Source organism: Hippopotamus amphibius, chromosome 8 (assembly GCF_030028045.1).
Source record: "Hippopotamus amphibius kiboko isolate mHipAmp2 chromosome 8, mHipAmp2.hap2, whole genome shotgun sequence".
NCBI classification, from domain to species: domain Eukaryota; kingdom Metazoa; phylum Chordata; class Mammalia; order Artiodactyla; family Hippopotamidae; genus Hippopotamus; species Hippopotamus amphibius.
In genome coordinates this window covers 21,029,486-21,048,138 of record NC_080193.1, presented here as the reverse complement: position 1 = coordinate 21,048,138, position 18,653 = coordinate 21,029,486, and the positions used below count along the sequence as shown (strand labels likewise).

Here is an 18,653-nt window from a genome sequence, read left to right as displayed (position 1 = left end):
CCTTTGGATGATACCTAATCAATTTTTATCCTACATTGTCCTTGTAAATCCGCCAAAATCTCTTTGGGCTAAAACCCAATATAAATCCAAAACACATTAACAAACTAAAACATCATTCATGGCCATGGGGGTTAATGGCGACAGAACCTACTGGCCCCAAATTCAGAATCAGAAACAGGATAACAAATTGCATTGTTATACCATTAATATGGTTCCCATATCAGCTGTCACTCACCTAAAAATGACTTAGCCACTGCGTGCAGAGCTTGCGGAGGCCAGGGCATGAACCAGTCAATACCAGTGTTATTTACTAGACCTGGAAAAGAAAGAGAGACAAAACAGATGATCGCTCTGCAACTCTGAGACACTCGAGAACATGGATACCGTCTTTGGTACCTAACACATTGGTGACTGAGCTGGACATGTCCAAAAACAACGGTCAGGGGACTTCCCTGGTGGTCCAGTGGTTTGGACTCCACACTTCCAATGCAGGGGGCGTGGGTTCAAGCCCCAGTTGGGGACCTAAGATCCTGTGTGTCGCGCAGCCTGGCCAAAAATTTAAAAAATAAAATAAACAAAAATAACGATCAAAAGCAGGGTTTCTCGACCTCAGCACTTTTGACATTTGCCTGGATAATTCTCTGTGACAGGGCTGTCTGTGCATTATGGGACATTCAGCAGCACCCGTGGCCTCTATCAACTAGATACCAGTTGTATACTCCCCCGACCCGAGCTGTGACAACCAACAATGTCTCCAGGCATTGACAAATGTCCCCTGGGGGAGCAAAACTGCCCCCTCTGTTCTGAGGGGCAGGGACTGCACCTTCCATGAGGCTGCCAGAATTTTCCCAAGTGGAAGGGAGCGAAGAGGTACACTGCACACACTATGGGCCTCACCCCGGGATGGTGAGCACGGAATATCACTCAGCCATAAAAAAGAATGAAATTGAGTTGTTTGTAATGAGGTGGACAGACCTAGAGTCTGTCATACAGAGCGAAGTAAGCCAGAAAGAGAAAAACAAATACTGTATGCTAACTCATATATATGGAATCTAAAAAAAAAAATGGTACTGATGAACCCAGTGACAAGGCAAGAATAAAGATGCAGAGGTAGAGAATGGACTTGAGGACACAGGGTGGGGGCGGGGGCAAAGGGGAAGCTGGGATGAGGTGAGAGAGTAGCACTGACATATATACACTACCAAATGTAAAAAAGATAGCTCATGGGAAGTTCCGGCATAACATAGGGAGATAAACTCAATGATGGGTGATGACTTAGAGGCCCAGGATAGGGAGGGTGGGAGGAAGTGGCGGGAGGGTGGGGATATGGGGATATATGTATAAATACAGCTGATTCACTTTTGGTGTACCTCAAAAATTGGCACAACAGTGTAAAGCAACTATATTCCAATAAAGAGCTTTTTTTTTTTTTTTAAAAAAAAGGACATCAGCCACCATCGGCAACACGAGAGCCTCTCGGCAGCTGTGAGGGGCAAATCGGGGTTCATCTGACACGGCAGGGCCCAAATTTCAACCTAATGACCATGTCATGGGTCACTTTGCTGGTGGAACAAGACGTATGTCACTCCCTCCCCAGGGCACACGCTCTGCTGAAGGGGGGCAGCGGGTTTGCAGCCTCTGCTCAGGGGCACCTGGGAAATTCCTGCAGCGGGTCCTCAGGGTGTCCCCCACCGGCGACATGCCCAGGACGATGTGTAGGTTATTTGCACTCTTCTCCACGAAGTACTGCCACACAGACTCCTTGGCCGGGCCCGTCCCCTGCTTCAAAGCCTCTTGTCCAATCTGACCGAGGATAGACTCCTTTTCATCTTCTGGGAAAAGAGCAGGTACAATTCCTAGAAAACAAAGGCCAGGGCTTTAAGTTTAGGGTTTGTTTAAGTTTCGAGGCACTGAAATGGCAGAAGCACAGCATCACGAAAGAGCAGGAGGACTTCCTTGGTGGCGCAATGGTTGAGAATCCGCCTGCCAATGCAGGGGACATGGGTTCAAGCCCTGGTCCAGGAAGATCCCACATGCTGCAGAGCAACTAAGCCCGTGCACCACAGCTACTGAGCCTACGCTCTAGAGCCCACGAGCCACAACTACTGAGCCCACGTGCTGCAACTACTGAAGCCCACGCACCTGGAGCCCGTGCTCCGCAACAAGAGAAGCCACCGCACTGAGAAGCCCGAGCACCACAATGAAGAGTAGCCCCGAGAAGGCTGCGATAGGGAAGGTGGGAAGGAGTCGTGGGAGGGAGGAGATATGCAGATATATGTGTAGACACAGCTGATTCACTTTGCTGTACAGCAAACACTGGCACAACAGTGTAAAGCAATTACATTCCAATAAAGGGCTTAAAAAAAAAAGAGTAGCCCCTGCTCACCACAACTAGAGAAAGCCTGAGCGCAACAAAGACCCAACATAGCCAAAAATAAAATTAATTAATTAATTAATTAATTTTAGAAAAAAGAAAAGAAAGAAGGAGCAGTAGATGCTGAGTCCAAAGAGCAGGGCTTGGGTCCCAACTCTAAGACCCAAGGCTCACTCGCCGTGTGTGTGGAAATCCCTCTGAGCCTCAGTCTCCTCATCTGTGAAATGGAAATAGCAAATGCCTCCTGCTCACCTGGGAGAGTTACCCTGAGCATCAGAGCAGGGGTTCTCAACTGGGGACAATTCTGCCCTCCCCAAGGGACATTTAGCAATGTCCAAAGATGTTTTTGGTTGTCCCAATGTATGTGTCTGTGTGTGTGTGTGTGTGTGTGTGTGTGTGTGTGTTGGCAGGGTGGTAGTAATGGTATCTACTGTGTAAGCCCAGGGATGCTGCTAAACATCCCATAATACCCAGGACACCCTCCACAACAAAGAATTACTCCACCCCTAACGTCATTAGTGCCGAGGATGAGAGGCAAAACCTTCATGTTGCAGCAAAGCATAAGAGGTTCACAGCTATTTGACCTTGATCCCTCGGGGTACTATTAAATGGGCCCCCCGGGCCCCACTTAGTCTTCATAGAAAATACACCCCTAGCCCTGCAGTGGGTTTTACAAACAGAAAACAGGGCTGACATTTACATCCTGTATTACAAGTTTGTGAACCATGGATGAAAAGTCCGCTGCCAACCCAAGGACACATGTGCTAAATGCTGCGTACATAGCCTGGATCGTAGGTGCCCCAGGTCCTCTGGAGACAGGAAACTGCCACGGTCAAGGACACTCCTTGGAGGAGGAGACCCTGCAAGGCACTAGAGAGAAAACTGGGGAGAAAGTTTCCTTGGTGCTGGACTTGAAAGTGGAGTTCTGTTGTTTCTGCCCCCATGCATTCCCCTTTTATTATAGGTCTTCTTTTCCTTTGCAGAATCACTTCTCATCTATTCTAAGTCTGGATGTGATGTGGAGTGGCTATGACACTACCCCAGGCCTGACCAATCAGAACCTGGCATCACTCCGGCCAAAGTGATTGGCTCAGGGATGGGCATGTGATCTGAGCCAGCCAATGAGAGCCCTGCCAGGCACTCTGGCCACAACTCCTGGGAAAGAGAAGGCCTCATTCACTGGGGAGGATGCAAGTCTGCAGCTTCTAGTGCCATTTTTAAAAACTACTTTGGGAGAACCCAAGAATGCAAATAAAAGAAAAAAAGTAAAGCCAAGAGTGAGGCAGAGACCAGTTCCTGATATCATTTGAACTCCTGAATCCAACCTGGACTTTTTCAGTTCCAAGAATCAATACCCATGGAAGCAAGCTGAATGTCCACCAACAGGTGAACAGATAAAGGAGATGTGGTGCATGTACACAACAGAGTATCACTCGGCCATAAAACGGAACGAAATCGGGACATTTGCAGAGACATGGATGGACCTAGAGACTGTCATACAGAGTGAGGTAAGTCAGAAAGAGGAAAACAAATATCGTATATTAAGGCATATATGCGGAATATAGAAATATGGTACAGATCAACCGGTTTGCAAGGCAGAAATAGAGACACAGATGTAGAGAACAAACATATGGACACCAAGCGGGGAAAGTGGGGGGGGGGGGGGGTAGGGTTTGAGGTGGGATGAATTGGGAGATTGGGACTGTCATATATACATTACTAATATAAAAAAAATCAAATTGTACACTTTAAATATACGCAGTTTACTGTATGTCAATTATATCTCAATAGAAGTTCTAAAAATAAAAAGTCAAGGTCAGGGAGGGAGGCACAAGAGGGAGGGGATATGCAGATATATATGTAAATATAGCTGATTCACTTTGTTGTACAGCGGAAACTGCACAACATTGTAAAGCAATTATACTCCAATAAAGATCAAAAGAAAAAAAATTTTTTTAAAGAAAATACAAAAAAAAGTCAAGGTCAGACACGATATGGGCCTGGCTTAGGTGGTAAAGGGAACGCAAGGGAAGGGACAGCCTTCAGAGACAAAAAAGCATTTGCAAATGTGGGAGAGGTTAAGAGTTGACACACTTCAAGGTTCAGGCCTGATGCGAATTACGGAATAACTAAATAAATGGAGACGTGCAGGGGAGAGCCCCGTCAGGACAATAAACAGCCAGATTCTGGCTAGCTGGGCTTTTTGGGTTTGTTTGGTTTTTTGTTGCTGTTGTTGTTTGGTTTTTGTTTTTTGTTTTGTTTGTTTTTGTTTTTTTGTTTTTTGTTTTCTATTCCTACCATTTCAAATTAGTACAAAACATTTTTATTAAACATCAGATGGGTTCCCTGAGAAAAGAGTTAACACAGCGGGCCCGAGGCTGCTCTCCTTACAAAAGCCTGCTTACCGTGTTGGCCCCTGGCTGGCATCTGGGAACTTAGCCTCCACGAGGGTTTCTACCACCATTCATCAATCAGAAAGGCTTACTATGCCTAAACTGTTTGTACAAACTGTGGTTTACATGGACCACCTGCTTTCCCTCTGGAAATCTGGAATTTGGGTCCATGCCAGGCAGAAGGTGACTACGTAACCAGCCCCCAGTGAACACCCTGAGTGCTGAGTCTCTACTGGGCGTCCCTGGTCGAGGACACTTCACACGTCTTGTCACAACTCATCGCTGGGGGATTAAGTGTATCCTGTGTGACTCCCTGGGGAGGGGGCTCTGGGAGCCTGTGCCTGGTTCCCCTAGACTTGACCCCATGTGTCTTTCCCTTTTCCGATCGTGCTGTGTGTCCTGTGGCTGTAATAACTCACAGCTGCGAGGACTACAGAGCTAAAGAAGAACTCACTCCTGGTTCTCCTCTACGTTCTCTTGCTCTGGTTCATTCCTCCTCCCCGAATTCAGTCTTGGACTCGCTTTGCTTCTCACACACTCCCTCGGGATGATTCCACCCATCCCCAAAGTTTTACAAACCACGTGTCAGTGACTCTGAAATTGACATCTCCACCCGAGGCCCTTCTTCTGAGAACCAGACTCATCTATCCAACAGCCTATCTGTTATGGGTTAAACTGTGTTCCGCCCCCAAAAGATATGTTGAAATGCCCCAGCACTTCAGAATGTGGTCTTTGGAAAATCCTTGGAAATAGGGTCTTTACAGAAGTAATCAAGTTAGAATGAAGTCATTGAGGTAGGTCCTAATCCATTATGACTGGTGTCCTTCTGAAAAGGGGATATTTGGGGAATGCAGTGGTTACGAATCCGCCCGCCAATGCAGGGGACAGGGGTTCGATCCCTGGTCCTGGAAGATCCCACATGCCATGGAGCAACTAAGCCTGTGAGCCACAACTACTGAGCCTGTGTATTGCAACTACTGAAGCCTGTGCACCTAGAACCCGTGCTCCCCAGCAAGAGAAGCCACCTCACTGAGGAGCTCACACACCACAACGAAGAGTGCTCCCTGATCACTGCAGATAGAGAAAGCCCGCACGGAGCAATGAAGACCCAACGCAGTCAATGAAATGAAGAGAAGAAGGGAAGGGAAGGGAAGGGAGGGGAGGGGAGGGGAGGGGAAGGGAAGGGGAAGGGAAGGGAAGGGAAGGGAAAGAAGAGAAGAGAATGGGAATATTTGGACAAAGAGATAGACACACACAGGGAGAGCAAGAGAAGACAAAGGCAGAGATGGGGGTGATGCATCTACAAGGCAAAGAATGTCAAAGATTGGCAGCAAACCACCAGAAGCTAGGAGAGAAGCGTGGGACAGGTTCCCCCTCAGAGCCCTCAGAAGGAACCAGCCCTGCCCACACCCTGATCTCAGGCTCCTGGCCTCCAGCATTGTGAGACAATTAACGTTTGCTGTCTAAGATACCCTTTTTTGTGATACTCTGTTACAGCAGCCCTAGAAAATGAATACACTATCTAACAGCCTGCAGGTGCAAGGCACTCCCCAAGCCCCATGTGGCACGGCCCGATCTGGTCTTCCCTTCTTGGTAAATAGAACCTCTCATACTCACTCAAGCCAGGAACCCAGGAACCATGCTTGACACTGTCTTCCTCGCCTCATCCGTTGGCTCTAACTCCAAAATATCTCGAGAATCCACCCACTTCTCTGCATTCCCACTGCCCCACCCTCGTTCAAGCTGACCTCATGTCTTAGCTGCACCTGGGCAGCAGCTCCAAACTGGTCGCACTCTCCAGCTCTAATGCGTCTCTAATCTAGTTCCATGGGGCAGCCAGAGGGCTCTTTTAAAAATGTAAATCTGGGGGGACTTCCCTGGTGGTCTAGTGGTTAAGACTCCATGCTTCCAATGCAGGGGGCGCAGGTTCCATCCCTGGTTGGGGAACTAAGATCCTGCATGCCATGCAGCACGGCCAAAAAAATAAATAAAATGAAATAAAAATAAACAAAAATGTCAATCTGGACCACAGCATTGTACCCAGAATAAAATCTAAACTCCTTTAAATGACCCCCAAGGCCCTGCGAGGTGTGGCCCCTGCACCTGGTTTGCATCCCATCCACCAGCTCACCACACTCCCGCCACGCACACTGGACCCTCGGCCTGTGATGTGCCTGCCGGCTCCTACCCACCTGTGAGAGCCTGAATGATGCTTCCTCTGTAAGTAGGAAGTACTTTTCAAAGGTAACGCTTGGGATGTCCCTGGTGGAGCAGTGGTTAAGCCTCCGCGCTCCCAATGCTGGGGGCCTGGGTTCCATCCCTAGTCAGGGAAGTAGATCCCACATGCCACAACTAAGAGTTCACATACCACAACTAAGGAACCCACTGGCCGCAACTAAGACCCGGCGCAACCAAATAAATACATAAAATACATATTTTAAAAAATAGAAAAAAGAACAAAGTAACGCTTATCTGGCGACCTCGGCTAAAAGCCGAGCAGCGGAGACCAGCAAACCCCGTGCGAGCAGCATCCTGGTACCTGAGGTGAGCATGTTGTTGATGAGCTCCAGGAAACCCTCCTCGGCCACGTGTGCATCCGTGAACAGGAAAATCATCCTCTTGTTCTCAATGCCAAGCTTCAGGTAAAGGTTCTTCAGATCTTCCCGAAAGTTGTTCTCAGAGTAGCCCCGGCTCAGGAGGATCTCAAACACCTGCCGACAAGGAGCACAGCATCCCAGTGAGGGGCTCCAGGGAGGGGCTCCAGGTGTGTGCAGAGGGAGAGGACGGCTCCAGGCAGCACAGCTCGGGCTGAGCCACCAACAGAGAGGGACCCATGACAGCGAGACCGGACGACCTGCGCCCTTTTCACAAAATACAGTTGAGGGAGAAACGCAGGACACAGAAAACTGACATCCTCTTCGGCAAACAAACCACGGTGGACGCTCTGTGCAGGAGCCCACGTGTGCGAGGTGAGAGCGTGTGCAGGGAACAAGGCCCGTCCAGACGGATTATGAATACGGTAGAAGAAAGAGGGGTGACGGTTAAGGCAAAGGACACCCTCAGTCATTAACATGAGTCATTTGATGGGACTTCCCTGGTGGTCCAGTGGTCAGGACTCTGCGCTTTCACTGCCGTGGCCCAGGTTCAATCCCTGGGCGGAGAACTAAGATCCCACAAGCTGTGAGGTACAGTCAAAAAAAAAAAAAAATCATCTGAGCTACAGGAAGGGAGGCAAGGCAGAGGCTGGGCCAAGCAACAGAGGAAACAGGTGTGGGTACAGTCACCGTGTGAGCTCATTTAAAATGAGATAAATTGTGGGAAGATGTGTGAAAAACTGAATAAGAAGCAATTTAAAAAATCTTAAATTCAAAACTTCTGTTACACGCAAAACAGATATAACTGGAAATGAGGACACAAATGTAAGCCACGTCTTTTCTGTTCAAGCATTTCCTCCGGCTCAGACATGTAAAAGTTTAACTGCGACAGGAGGTTTTGAAACAGCTCAGCTTTATGGTATGGAAAGATCCCTCATTTCCTCCACCCCCTCCACCTCTATATACACACACACACACACACACATAGAGCGTCTTTCACACTCACATGTACTCACACACGCTCACATGCAGCCACTCAGTGCCCTTTCACACTCACACACATGTTCTAAAGTTGAATATGGTAATGGTTTCACAACCTTTTAAACATATTAAAAAAAAAAACTATTGAAGTGTGCACCTTAAGTGGATGGATCGTATGGTCTGTGAATTGTATCTCAATAAAGCTGTTTTGTTTTTTGGTTTTTTTGTATTTTTTAAGATTTGAAGAACGGCCCAGAACCGTGTGTGCCGATAATGCTGATACATTGACGACCCTCAGCACTGGGTCCCTGGAGGTCTGGGCCGAGCCCCCCTCTAGACGAGCATGCGACACGGTCACAGGATTTGCTCATATTTGACTTTTGAACTTGACATATTCTTCATTTCAAAAACAATACAATAGTTAGATGCTTCAAATATGCAGTTAAAATAATATCGACAGCCCCCTCCCAAGAAAACCCGTATTATACTCTATGAAAGCATCGTGTTATGATCTGTTATAGGTTGTTCCAATATTTGCTGGAACTACTAACCGCAGAAATTGGCATGTCAAACCCATTTCTGGGGTGGAAGCGGGGGACGCTCAGCTCACCTCGTAGCCGGCTGTGAAGGCAGCCAGCCTGGCCAGAGACTGCTTCCCGGAGCCCCCAGCCCCGACCAGCAGGGCGTGGCCTCTGTCCATTCGAATGATGCGGTGCACACGGGTCAGGTGCTCCAAAGCATCGTCAAAGAGAACCAAGTTCATTTTGGTGTTGCTTTCGTTATACTCTTCAAGAATTTCCTGAATTTTAGGAAAAAAGAAATTTTTTTTAAGGAGCACTGGCTTTTAAGAGACAGGCTCTCTCCTTTTGTGCAGGAGAGATTAAGAACAGAGGAGAGGTTTTTCTGAATGTCTATAGTGGTTGAAATTATTCAATCCTTTAGGTCTACGAGACTAGCTTTTACAATCAGGATTTCTATCTGCCGGTCTGTGATTGACCAGCGGCGAGCCAATGCTGGTTACAAGTCTCCACTTGTGAATTGAGATGAAAATAAATATTAGGGGGTTGGATGAGTGGTTGCCAAAGCTGGCTGTGCATCGGAACCCTGGCACCCTCCAGGGGCTTGATGAAGGGAAATGCATGAGGATGGGCCTCAGGGGCCTGAATTAACAAACTCATCAGGCCAGGCCATGTGCCACTGGACATGGACACCCCTGGACCGGACACAAGCCCACATTCCGAACCTAGAGACGGAGGCATGGGTTTTCCCAGCTCCACCTCCTGGGCACCCATGCAATACGCCCCAGGAGAGGTGAGCCCGTTCACACCTGGAACAGAGCCTGGGCTGCCTCATAATCCTGAATGTCTTCATAAATGCGAGTTTCCTCTTCGTGCAGAGCCATCCGGAAGTCTCCAAACAGGATGGGGTCCCTCATCACCACCTCCACGTCATCGTTAAAATGTTCCGTGACCAAGTTGCCTATGTGCTCTTGGACCTTACAATACAAGACCACTTCAGGAAGCCACACTCAACACCACAGATATGCTAAGACTTGTCAGAAAAAGTGTATGCTAGGATTATCTAAAGTAATTTGCAATTGATTTTTCCCCCTTTGCTGCAGGGTACTTAATAATCCACCCTCCTTTACCTACTAGCTTTCATTGTTAGTCTCTATTTTTCTGCAATGTCCCATATAAAAAGTACAATGAAAAAAAAATACATTGGGTTTTTTGTTTTGTACGTCTTCTTTTCACCCAGAGAAGAACTTTGTGGTTAGAGTTTTCTTTGCATTTGCTGGTATATATTCAATGTACTGACCAGCTGCGTGTCTGTTTCATTGATTAACCGGTCATGGAAAACTCTCAGACACTCGTTCCTCCAGACTCTCACCATCTGGGTCACCGTCTGGAATCTACGGGATGGAAGGGGGCAAAATCAGCCACAAAGAGAAGAGCAGGCTGCATGCTACTATTTTCAGATAGCTGTGCAGGGCGCAGAAAAGGACAACATTTCTATCCTTTTTTTTCCCCCTGGTCTCACAGTAATTGAGATTTAATGGATGTTAACAATTTAAGTGTAAAGACCACAAGGTCGTCATTTATAACATATCCTACTGCAGGGAAGAAAAAGAACGTTATCTATAATTGATGTAAGTGACATGAGAACCTGACACGACTCCTACTCGCTGGAATTTATGAATTGAAAATCAGTAGCAGAGCCACTGGCAGCTCCTTTTTCTAAGAACCAGCTCCATCAGACCCCAATTCTGGGTCTTTCTCTGGTTTCTGGCAAAGAGCTCTCGCTCCACCCTAAATATCTAGAGCTGCTGTCTCCTGAACTGCCATTCTGTACCCTTCAAGGGCACCTGAGAGTCAGTGTGGGTACGTGGAAAGTTCCTAATTCATTTTTCAATCTTTCATGGATTTATAACACGAATCTACGAAATTGGAGCATCCCTGCAAATCCACATAGAGGAAAGCATTAATGTAAATACACAAACATGTCTAGTTTTCATGAGTAAATTTCTATACCCAGACTGAAATCCCTTCTGTCCTCTGTGTTTAACTTCTTCCAAAGACACATATATTGATAACATAACCAGTTGGCAACTGGAAACAATTCAATTGTATGAACAAGAGCCTCCACGTGGGCACCTTTAGAACTGAGAGCAAACGGTCGGCACAGCAGTCCCACCACGGGGTTGAACACACCCGTCCACTTGGCTGTACATCTGCCCCTCCTGGCTCCACGTGCCTTCAGCTCAAGGGCTCAAGAGGCATCAGGTCTTAACCAAGCTTTTGATTCTGCTCTTCGTTTACCATAAACAAAAAGACACTGGGTAATTAATTGATACATTGATTCACACCGCATTCCTTGATAGCACTTCTGTCTTAAAAGAATGAGAAAACCCATCATACCAGGGCACATTTCAGTGAGACAAAACAAACTCACCTTTCTGGGTTAGTGAGGACAAGACCGTTAAAAACCCGTGAGAGATCTCGAAGGTTAAAGATGTAGTGGAACTTGGATGGGGTGGGCGGCAGATCCTGAATGATGTTTTTGTAAAGTGCCAACGTGCAGGATGTCAGCTTGTCACTTACAGCCGAGATGCTCTCGTGAAACACCTACAGAAGGAAAAGACACCCCCCCGCCAAGTGTCTATCAGTGGATGAATGGATATACAAAACACTATGGAATGTGATTCAGCCATAAAAAGGAGCAAAGCACTGACACAGGCTACAGTGTGGATGAACCTTGAAAACATGATGCTGAGTGGAAGAAGCCAGACACAGAAGACCAGACACTGTCTGATTCCATTGGTATGAAATGTCCAGAATAGGAAAATCCACAGACAGAACACAGATTAGTGGTTGCCAGGGGCTGAAGGACAGGATGGAGTAACTGCTTTTGGGGTGATAAAAATACTCTGAAACCTTACAGTGGCATTAGTTGTACAACACTGTGAATGTATTAAACGCCACTGAACTGTATACTTTAAAAGGGTTTTAATAGCTAATCTTACACTGTGTGAATTTTACCATAATCTTTTAAGAGGATATAAGAAAAAAAAATTAAAGGGCCAGAGAAACTAATCATCTGATCTGCTTTTGTTTCTCTAGATCATCACTGATGCAGAAAAGAATAAAGAAAAAAGAATGAAAAGAATTGAAGACAATGTTAAATGCAACAACATTCGCATTATAGGGGTCCCAGAAGGAGACAAGAGAGAGAAAGGACCTGAGAAAATATTGGAAGAGATTATAGTTGAAAACTTTCCTAACATGGGAAAGGAAATAGCTGCCCAAGTCCAGGAATCGCAGAGAGTCCCAGGCAGGATAAATCCAAGGAGAAACACCAAGACATATATTAGTCAAGTTGACAAAAATTAAAGACAGAGAAATGTTATTAAAAGCAACAAGGGAAAAATGACAAATAACATACAAGGGAACTCCCATAAGGTTAACAGCTGATTTCTGCAAGCCAGAAGGGAGTGGCATGATATATTTCAAGTGATGAAAGGGAAGAACCTACAACCAAGAATACTCTACCCAGCAAGGATCTCATTCAGATTCGATGGAGAAATCTAAAGCTTTACAGACAAGCAAAAGCTAAGAGAATTCAGCACCACCAAACCAGCCCGACAACAAATGCTAAAGGAACTTCTCTAAGTGGGAAACATAAGAAGAAAAAGACCTACAAAAACAACAACAAAACAATTAAGAAAATGGTAATAGGAACATACATATCGACAATTACCTTGAATGTAAATGGACTAAATGCACCAACCAGAACACACAGACTGGCTGAATGGATACAAAAACAAGACCCATATATATGCTGTCTACAAGAGACCCACTTCAGACCTAGGCACACATGCAGACTGAAAGTGAGGGGATGGAAAAAGATATTCCATGCAAATGAAAATCAAAAGAAAGCTGCAGTAGCAATACTCATATCAGATAAAATAGACTTTAAAATAAAACATGTTACAAGAGACAAGAAAGGACATTACATAAAGATCAAGGGATCCATCCAAGAAGAGGAGATAACAATTATAAATATCTATGCCCCCAATATAGGAGCACCTCAATACATAAGGCAAATGCTAACAACTATGAAAGAGGAAATGCAAGGCAGAAATAGAGACACAGGTGTAGAGAACAAACACATGGACACCAAATGGGGAAAGCGGGGAGGGTTGGGGGGGGATGAATTGGGAGACTGAGACACCAAACTGTACACTCTAAATATATGTTGTTTATTGTCTGTTAACTGTATCTCAATAAAAGTTCTTAAAAAAAAAAAAGGGCCAGAGAAACTAATCATCTGATCTGCTTTTGTTTCTCTAGATTTTCGTATTAATTGACAAATCAACATGACATGAAACCAAAGCCCCAAACTGGCCCTCAGTCTGAGAATGATTTGACTAGCCAGACCTCACTGTTTTGGAAGTCAATGGCTTAAGGTAGGGCATGAACACGCCAGGTGCCCACCAATCACACCTGGCCATCCCACACCTTTACCTTTCCTGCCTGGCCCCTCAAGACTCTGAGTGTGCAAGCTTGGTTTAGAAGAGAAATGCCAGGATCAGAGGTCGTTATTTAAATGAATGGGTTCCATTTGTGGGGGCCGCGTAAATCATAATGATAACGGCAATAACTAGTGTCTAGCAAGTATTGGCCACATGCTGGGCACTGTGCTGTGGCTTTACATGCATTTCCTCCTTTCATTCTCCCAAAGCCTCAGTGAGGTGGGTACCAGCATTAGCTCCCTGTTCCAGATGAGGATGGGACTAGGAGAGCTCAAGGGACTTGCCCAAGGAGCAGAAGGACTCCAGAGCCCACGTCCTCTAGCTGGTTCACTGCTGCCACTCAAGGTGGCCTGTGTCACTCAGGGCCACATCACAACTGTCATGGGCCCCAGGCACTTATGCCTTCATGGGCCCCTTCCTCCATAAATATATATATATATATTATTATACATATTATATAAATATATTACATATTTATATGAGTACAAATTTAAAATATTTATATATTATTTTATTATCTAATTATAACTAAATATCTTATATATATTATGACCGCCTTGGTATAAAGACAAATATAATCCAGGCTGAATTATACTGATTCCTTTCTTCTGGTTTTGAAAGGAATTACAAGATGTTCACGGGCCCCTAGAAACACCGTGGGCTGTAGGCTTTGTGCTTGCTGTACCAAATGCATAGACTGCTAGCATGTTTCCACCCAACATAGGCCCTCAGGTTTAGACTTCTAATCAAAATCCAGTTACCGAGGTGTGGCCTTTGAGGATGGAGGAATAAATTAAGTGCAAAGACTCCTCTGAAGGAAATGGAATGTTGAAGACATTGAAGAGTGAAATAAATCTCGGGTCAACTTCGTTGCGGCCTCCGCCCGCTTTCCCCATCGCAGCAATAAAGCCAAGGTCTCGGATGCTTTTACAGTTCAGCTCCTTCCCCCGGTCGTATAAGTAGCCTTTTTCCAACAGCAGTTTCAGCAGGGCAATCGGCTGCTGTGTGCCGTACTCATCCACCTTGATTTTTTTTTAAAGAAAAGGAAGGACCGTGGTGTCATAAAGCAGAAGTCAGTGATGCCTTTGCTGGCCATCTAAACTAAATCTCATCTCTCCTCTCACCCTCTCGGAGCACTCTGGTTTGAGTTTCTCAAAGTTTGCAATTCTATATATTCATTTGTAATTTTTTAAAAAATCTGTGTCCCTTTCTAGACTGTAAGCTCCCTCAGGGCAGGAACTATATACATTTTTCTCATCTCTTCACAGCATCAGTCCCACAGGAGGTGCTCAATAATTATATCAATTGGATGGAAGGATGGATGGATGCGTGGATGGATGGATGGATGGATGGATGGATGGATGGATGGATGGATGGATGGATGGATGGATGGAAAAACAAGTATGTGGATGGATGGCTGGATGCATAGATAGATAGATACATAGACAGATGGGTGCATGGATGGAAGCGTGGATATATACTTGGATGGATAGATGTGTGGATGGATGCGTGGATGCCTGGATGCATAGATAGATGCACAGATGGATGGATGCATGGATCTATACATGGATGGATGGATGCATGGATCTATACATGGATGGATAGATGCATGGATATATACATGGATGGATAGATGCATGGATGGATGTATGGATGGATCCTGGCTTTGCAAACAGCCCATCTGGAAGATAGGTTTTCAGGGAAAAAAATGGTTCTGCAGAAATGATATAAATTTAAATCCCAGTGCTTAGAAAACTTTGCACCTCTCAGGCTCTGGCCGCAGAAATACACTCATTATGCACACTAAAGTTCCCTTTCCTTGCTAAATCCAGAGGAATTCTCAGGAAGTGCCTGCCCTTATGTTTCCCACATATGGGGCTGAGAGCAGTATTATAATCTAAAGTACAGCTCATTTGGAGACCACTTACTCAAACATAGGCTGAATATGGTTCAAAGGCTGCCTTGCTACCTGTTTTCTTCCTCTGAGAAACTAAGGGACACCGTCAGTAAGGAAAGGTCCCTCTGTTTAAGAAGAGACTTCCAGTCACATTGTCCCCTAAGCTGGCTCCCCGTCTCCTGGGCTGTGCAGACATTGTGCAGAATAAAGACAGGTGTTCTCAGGCTCACCCACTCCACGCACACACACGGCCACACAAACCCAGCACACTGCCCCGCCCCCCACCCCACCCCCAGCCTCACCTACCTTTGGCATGTTCATGTCATCCATGAACACCAGGAGGCGTTTCCCCATGGGTGGGCCGTAAGTGTCTTTGGTTCGTTTTTCCACGTTGGCTTCTAAATTTCTTTGGATATCCATGGACGTGGTGCGGGAGGAGAAATTGACTATTAACACAATCTGAAACAGAAAGAGATTATTCCAAAAGGCGGTCTTTTTTTCGCACAGTACCTGCAGGAAATATTTGATCGTAAGCTAGCATCTATTTTTGCAAATGTGTTGGTATCTGAACTAACTCTTTTATAACCCAATGTGAGTCTGAACTTCACTGTTTTTTTAGTGCTAAAGCAAGAATCCCTCTTTCCTTTTGGCAGGTTGTATGAGGCAATGCCTAGCTGCCAGGGGTGACTGGGGGACCATGTGGACTAGGGGGGCTTGACTCTGCACAGCTCCAACAAGGGACCTCGGAACCAGCACTTAACCTTTCAGTTTTTCTCATCTGAAAGATGATTTTAATGACATCTTCTTGGACTACTACATAGAGTGATTTTGTCATGTCATATGAAATACATCAAGGTGTTTTCAAAACGACCTTATGCAATATGCAAACATAAATAGGTCAAAGAGAGCACAACAACCACTGGTTAGTCCTTGGACTAACTGCTGAGAGAAAGGTGAGGGAGGCCCCCGATCCCTGTGTGGGGCGCACGTGCTCGTGGACACGTGCTCAGGGCTTCTCCCCATCCCTTCTTAGAGCGATGGGTGAGAATTCACGGATCAGTGGCTCCCACACTTAATGATGCATCAGAATCCCCTGGAGGGCTCGTGCCACGCAGCCTGATGGGGCCCCATCCTCAGAGTTTTCAATTTGGTGGGTCCCGGTAGTTTAAGCAAGCTTTCAGGTGATTCTTATGCTGCGGGTCCAGGGACCAGACTTGAAGAACGACTGACTTAGATAATATCCTTCTACCAAGGTGAGCTGAACATCTGAGGATGAATGTGCATCTCTTTGTTGTGAACATGTTTGGATGTGTTTTTTTTTTTTTTTTTTTGATCGCACCACTTGGCTTGCAGAATCTTAGTTCTCTGACCAGGGACTGAACCCGTGCCCTTAGCAGTGAAAGCGTGGAGCCCTGGGGACTTCCCTGGCTGTCCAGTAGTTAAGGTTTTGCCTTCCAATGCAGAGGGTGTCAGTTCAATTTCTGGTCAGGAAGCAAAGATCCCACATGCCTCAGGCCAAAAAAGGAAAACCTAAAACAGAAGCAATATTGTAACAAATTCAATAAAGACTTTTAAAATGGCCTACAGGAAGGAAGGAAGAGAGAGAGAAGGAAGGGAGAGAGGAAAGAAGGGAGGGGGAAAAAAAGAAAGCATGGAGTCCTAACCACTGGACCGCCAGGGAATTCCCTGAATGTCTTACTGGGCCAATAAGCACCAGCTGCTGAGTCCCGGTGGGGAGGGGCATGGGGGGGGGGGCGGCTTCTGAACATGGGTACCCTTTGCCCGACTCCATAAACTCGCAGGTCCCTCTGGCTGTACACATCCCTCATGTGCCCTCCACAGTGGCATCCTCAAAGCTATAAACCACGTTTGCACATGCCGGTATGTGAGTGAGCTTGACCATCCATTCGTGGGCAGTGCGGCCCAGTGCCGCCCACATCCCTTACGTGGCCATCACAAAGCCAGTCTGACCGCTCCCTGCCCCAGAGGGCCACGTGGTTTCCCGGAGCCCCTTTGCTACCAGAGGCACAAGCCTAAGGAAGAGGCAGAGGGGAACGCAGCAGGAAACGTGTCTCCCCTCCGAGTTCCAGAAGAGGAATCGGCACTTCAATGACGGACAACATTAACAAGGAACTGGGTCAGTGTGTGGACTGGGGACACGTATACGACAGCTGGAGGTCCTCAAAACCACAGGCAGCTTCTTGGAGGAGATTAGAGCCTTTCCTCGGTTATTAAACATAAAGTAGAAATTGTTTAAAGCCAAGAGAGTTGCAGTGGTGGGCAGGTGGGCCCTGCAGGACCACTCTGAGTGGTCCACAGAAAGGAGAAACGCTAGCCTCCGCAGTAACACCTCGGAGCACCCAGCAAGGCCTGCACCATCATGTTCCATGTATTCATTTTCGTGTTTGTCTCCCATTCTAACAAGAGCAGACCTTAATAGCCTTCTTCACTGTCGTTTGCCCTGGGGCATCTAGAACCTCCCACGTCTGACACGTGGCTGGAGGAAGGAGAGGGAAAACCACAAAATGGTGATGAGGAATGTGACTGCCAGCCTCTGAGACGACCCCCAATCACTCTCATCTCCTGTGTGGCCCCTTCCCGTGCTGTATGACAGGGTGGGCCACAGTGGTTTCTGTGTGAGCCACAGAATGTGGCAGAAGTGATGGTATGTGGTTTCCTGAGTCATACAAGGCATTGTAACATCTGCTTAGATACTCGTTCTGGGGGAAGCCAGCTGTTATGTCAGGAGGACACCAGCAGCCCCTGGAGGGGCCCACGTGTTGCGGAAATGAGACCAACCATCGCGGAAGAGGGTCCTCCAGCCACAGTCAAGCCTTCAGATGACCACAGCCCTCGTCAACCTTGCAATCTCATGAGAGAGCCTAGGTTAGAACCACCCAGCCTAGCCACTTCCAGACTGCTGACCTACGAGAAACTGACACAGTGTTTGTTGTATGAGCTGCTTTGTGTTGGGGTAATTTGTTACGTGGCAATAGATAACAGATACAAAAGATGACTTACGTTAGTCTCTTCGTTCAGGTTTTTGAGGAAGTTCTGGGTAGTGGCTGTCTTGGAGGTGCCAGATTCACCAACCAAAAGAACAGGTTGCCTAATCTTAACCATTTGTTCCAGCATCCAGGTAGTACGGGTTGTGTCCACCGTATGAACTAAACAATACGTGAAGAACGGGAGCATCACAGAAATGCCAACAAGGTGAGCACTGGGCAACCTGGAGTTTCACAGGATCCCATAAATCCCATAAAAAAAATCAGCAAAAACCTAAGAGGTGACCTTGAAAATGTATATATGGGTGAAATCTTCTTAAGAGAACCTCGCTATCCCAATCATTATTTTTAATAGCTTTATGGAGATATAACTCATA

At 46.4% G+C, this 18,653-nt stretch overlaps 1 protein-coding gene across 2 annotated transcripts in view; it reads right to left on the bottom strand.

Annotated features, from left to right (window-relative positions):
- DNAH10 (dynein axonemal heavy chain 10) overlaps positions 1-18,653 on the bottom strand; it is a 152,261-nt gene that overhangs the window by 34,859 nt on the left and 98,749 nt on the right. For both annotated transcript variants that reach the window (XM_057744253.1, XM_057744254.1), the window contains 10 exons: positions 18,293-18,438; positions 15,578-15,730; positions 14,136-14,396; positions 11,295-11,467; positions 10,161-10,254; positions 9,670-9,837; positions 8,953-9,141; positions 7,307-7,478; positions 1,653-1,856; positions 236-316 (listed from right to left, as the gene is read on the bottom strand). In XM_057744253.1, coding sequence (XP_057600236.1) covers positions 236-316; positions 1,653-1,856; positions 7,307-7,478; positions 8,953-9,141; positions 9,670-9,837; positions 10,161-10,254; positions 11,295-11,467; positions 14,136-14,396; positions 15,578-15,730; positions 18,293-18,438 — 1,641 coding nt within the window. The remainder of the gene's footprint in view (positions 1-235; positions 317-1,652; positions 1,857-7,306; positions 7,479-8,952; positions 9,142-9,669; positions 9,838-10,160; positions 10,255-11,294; positions 11,468-14,135; positions 14,397-15,577; positions 15,731-18,292; positions 18,439-18,653) is intronic.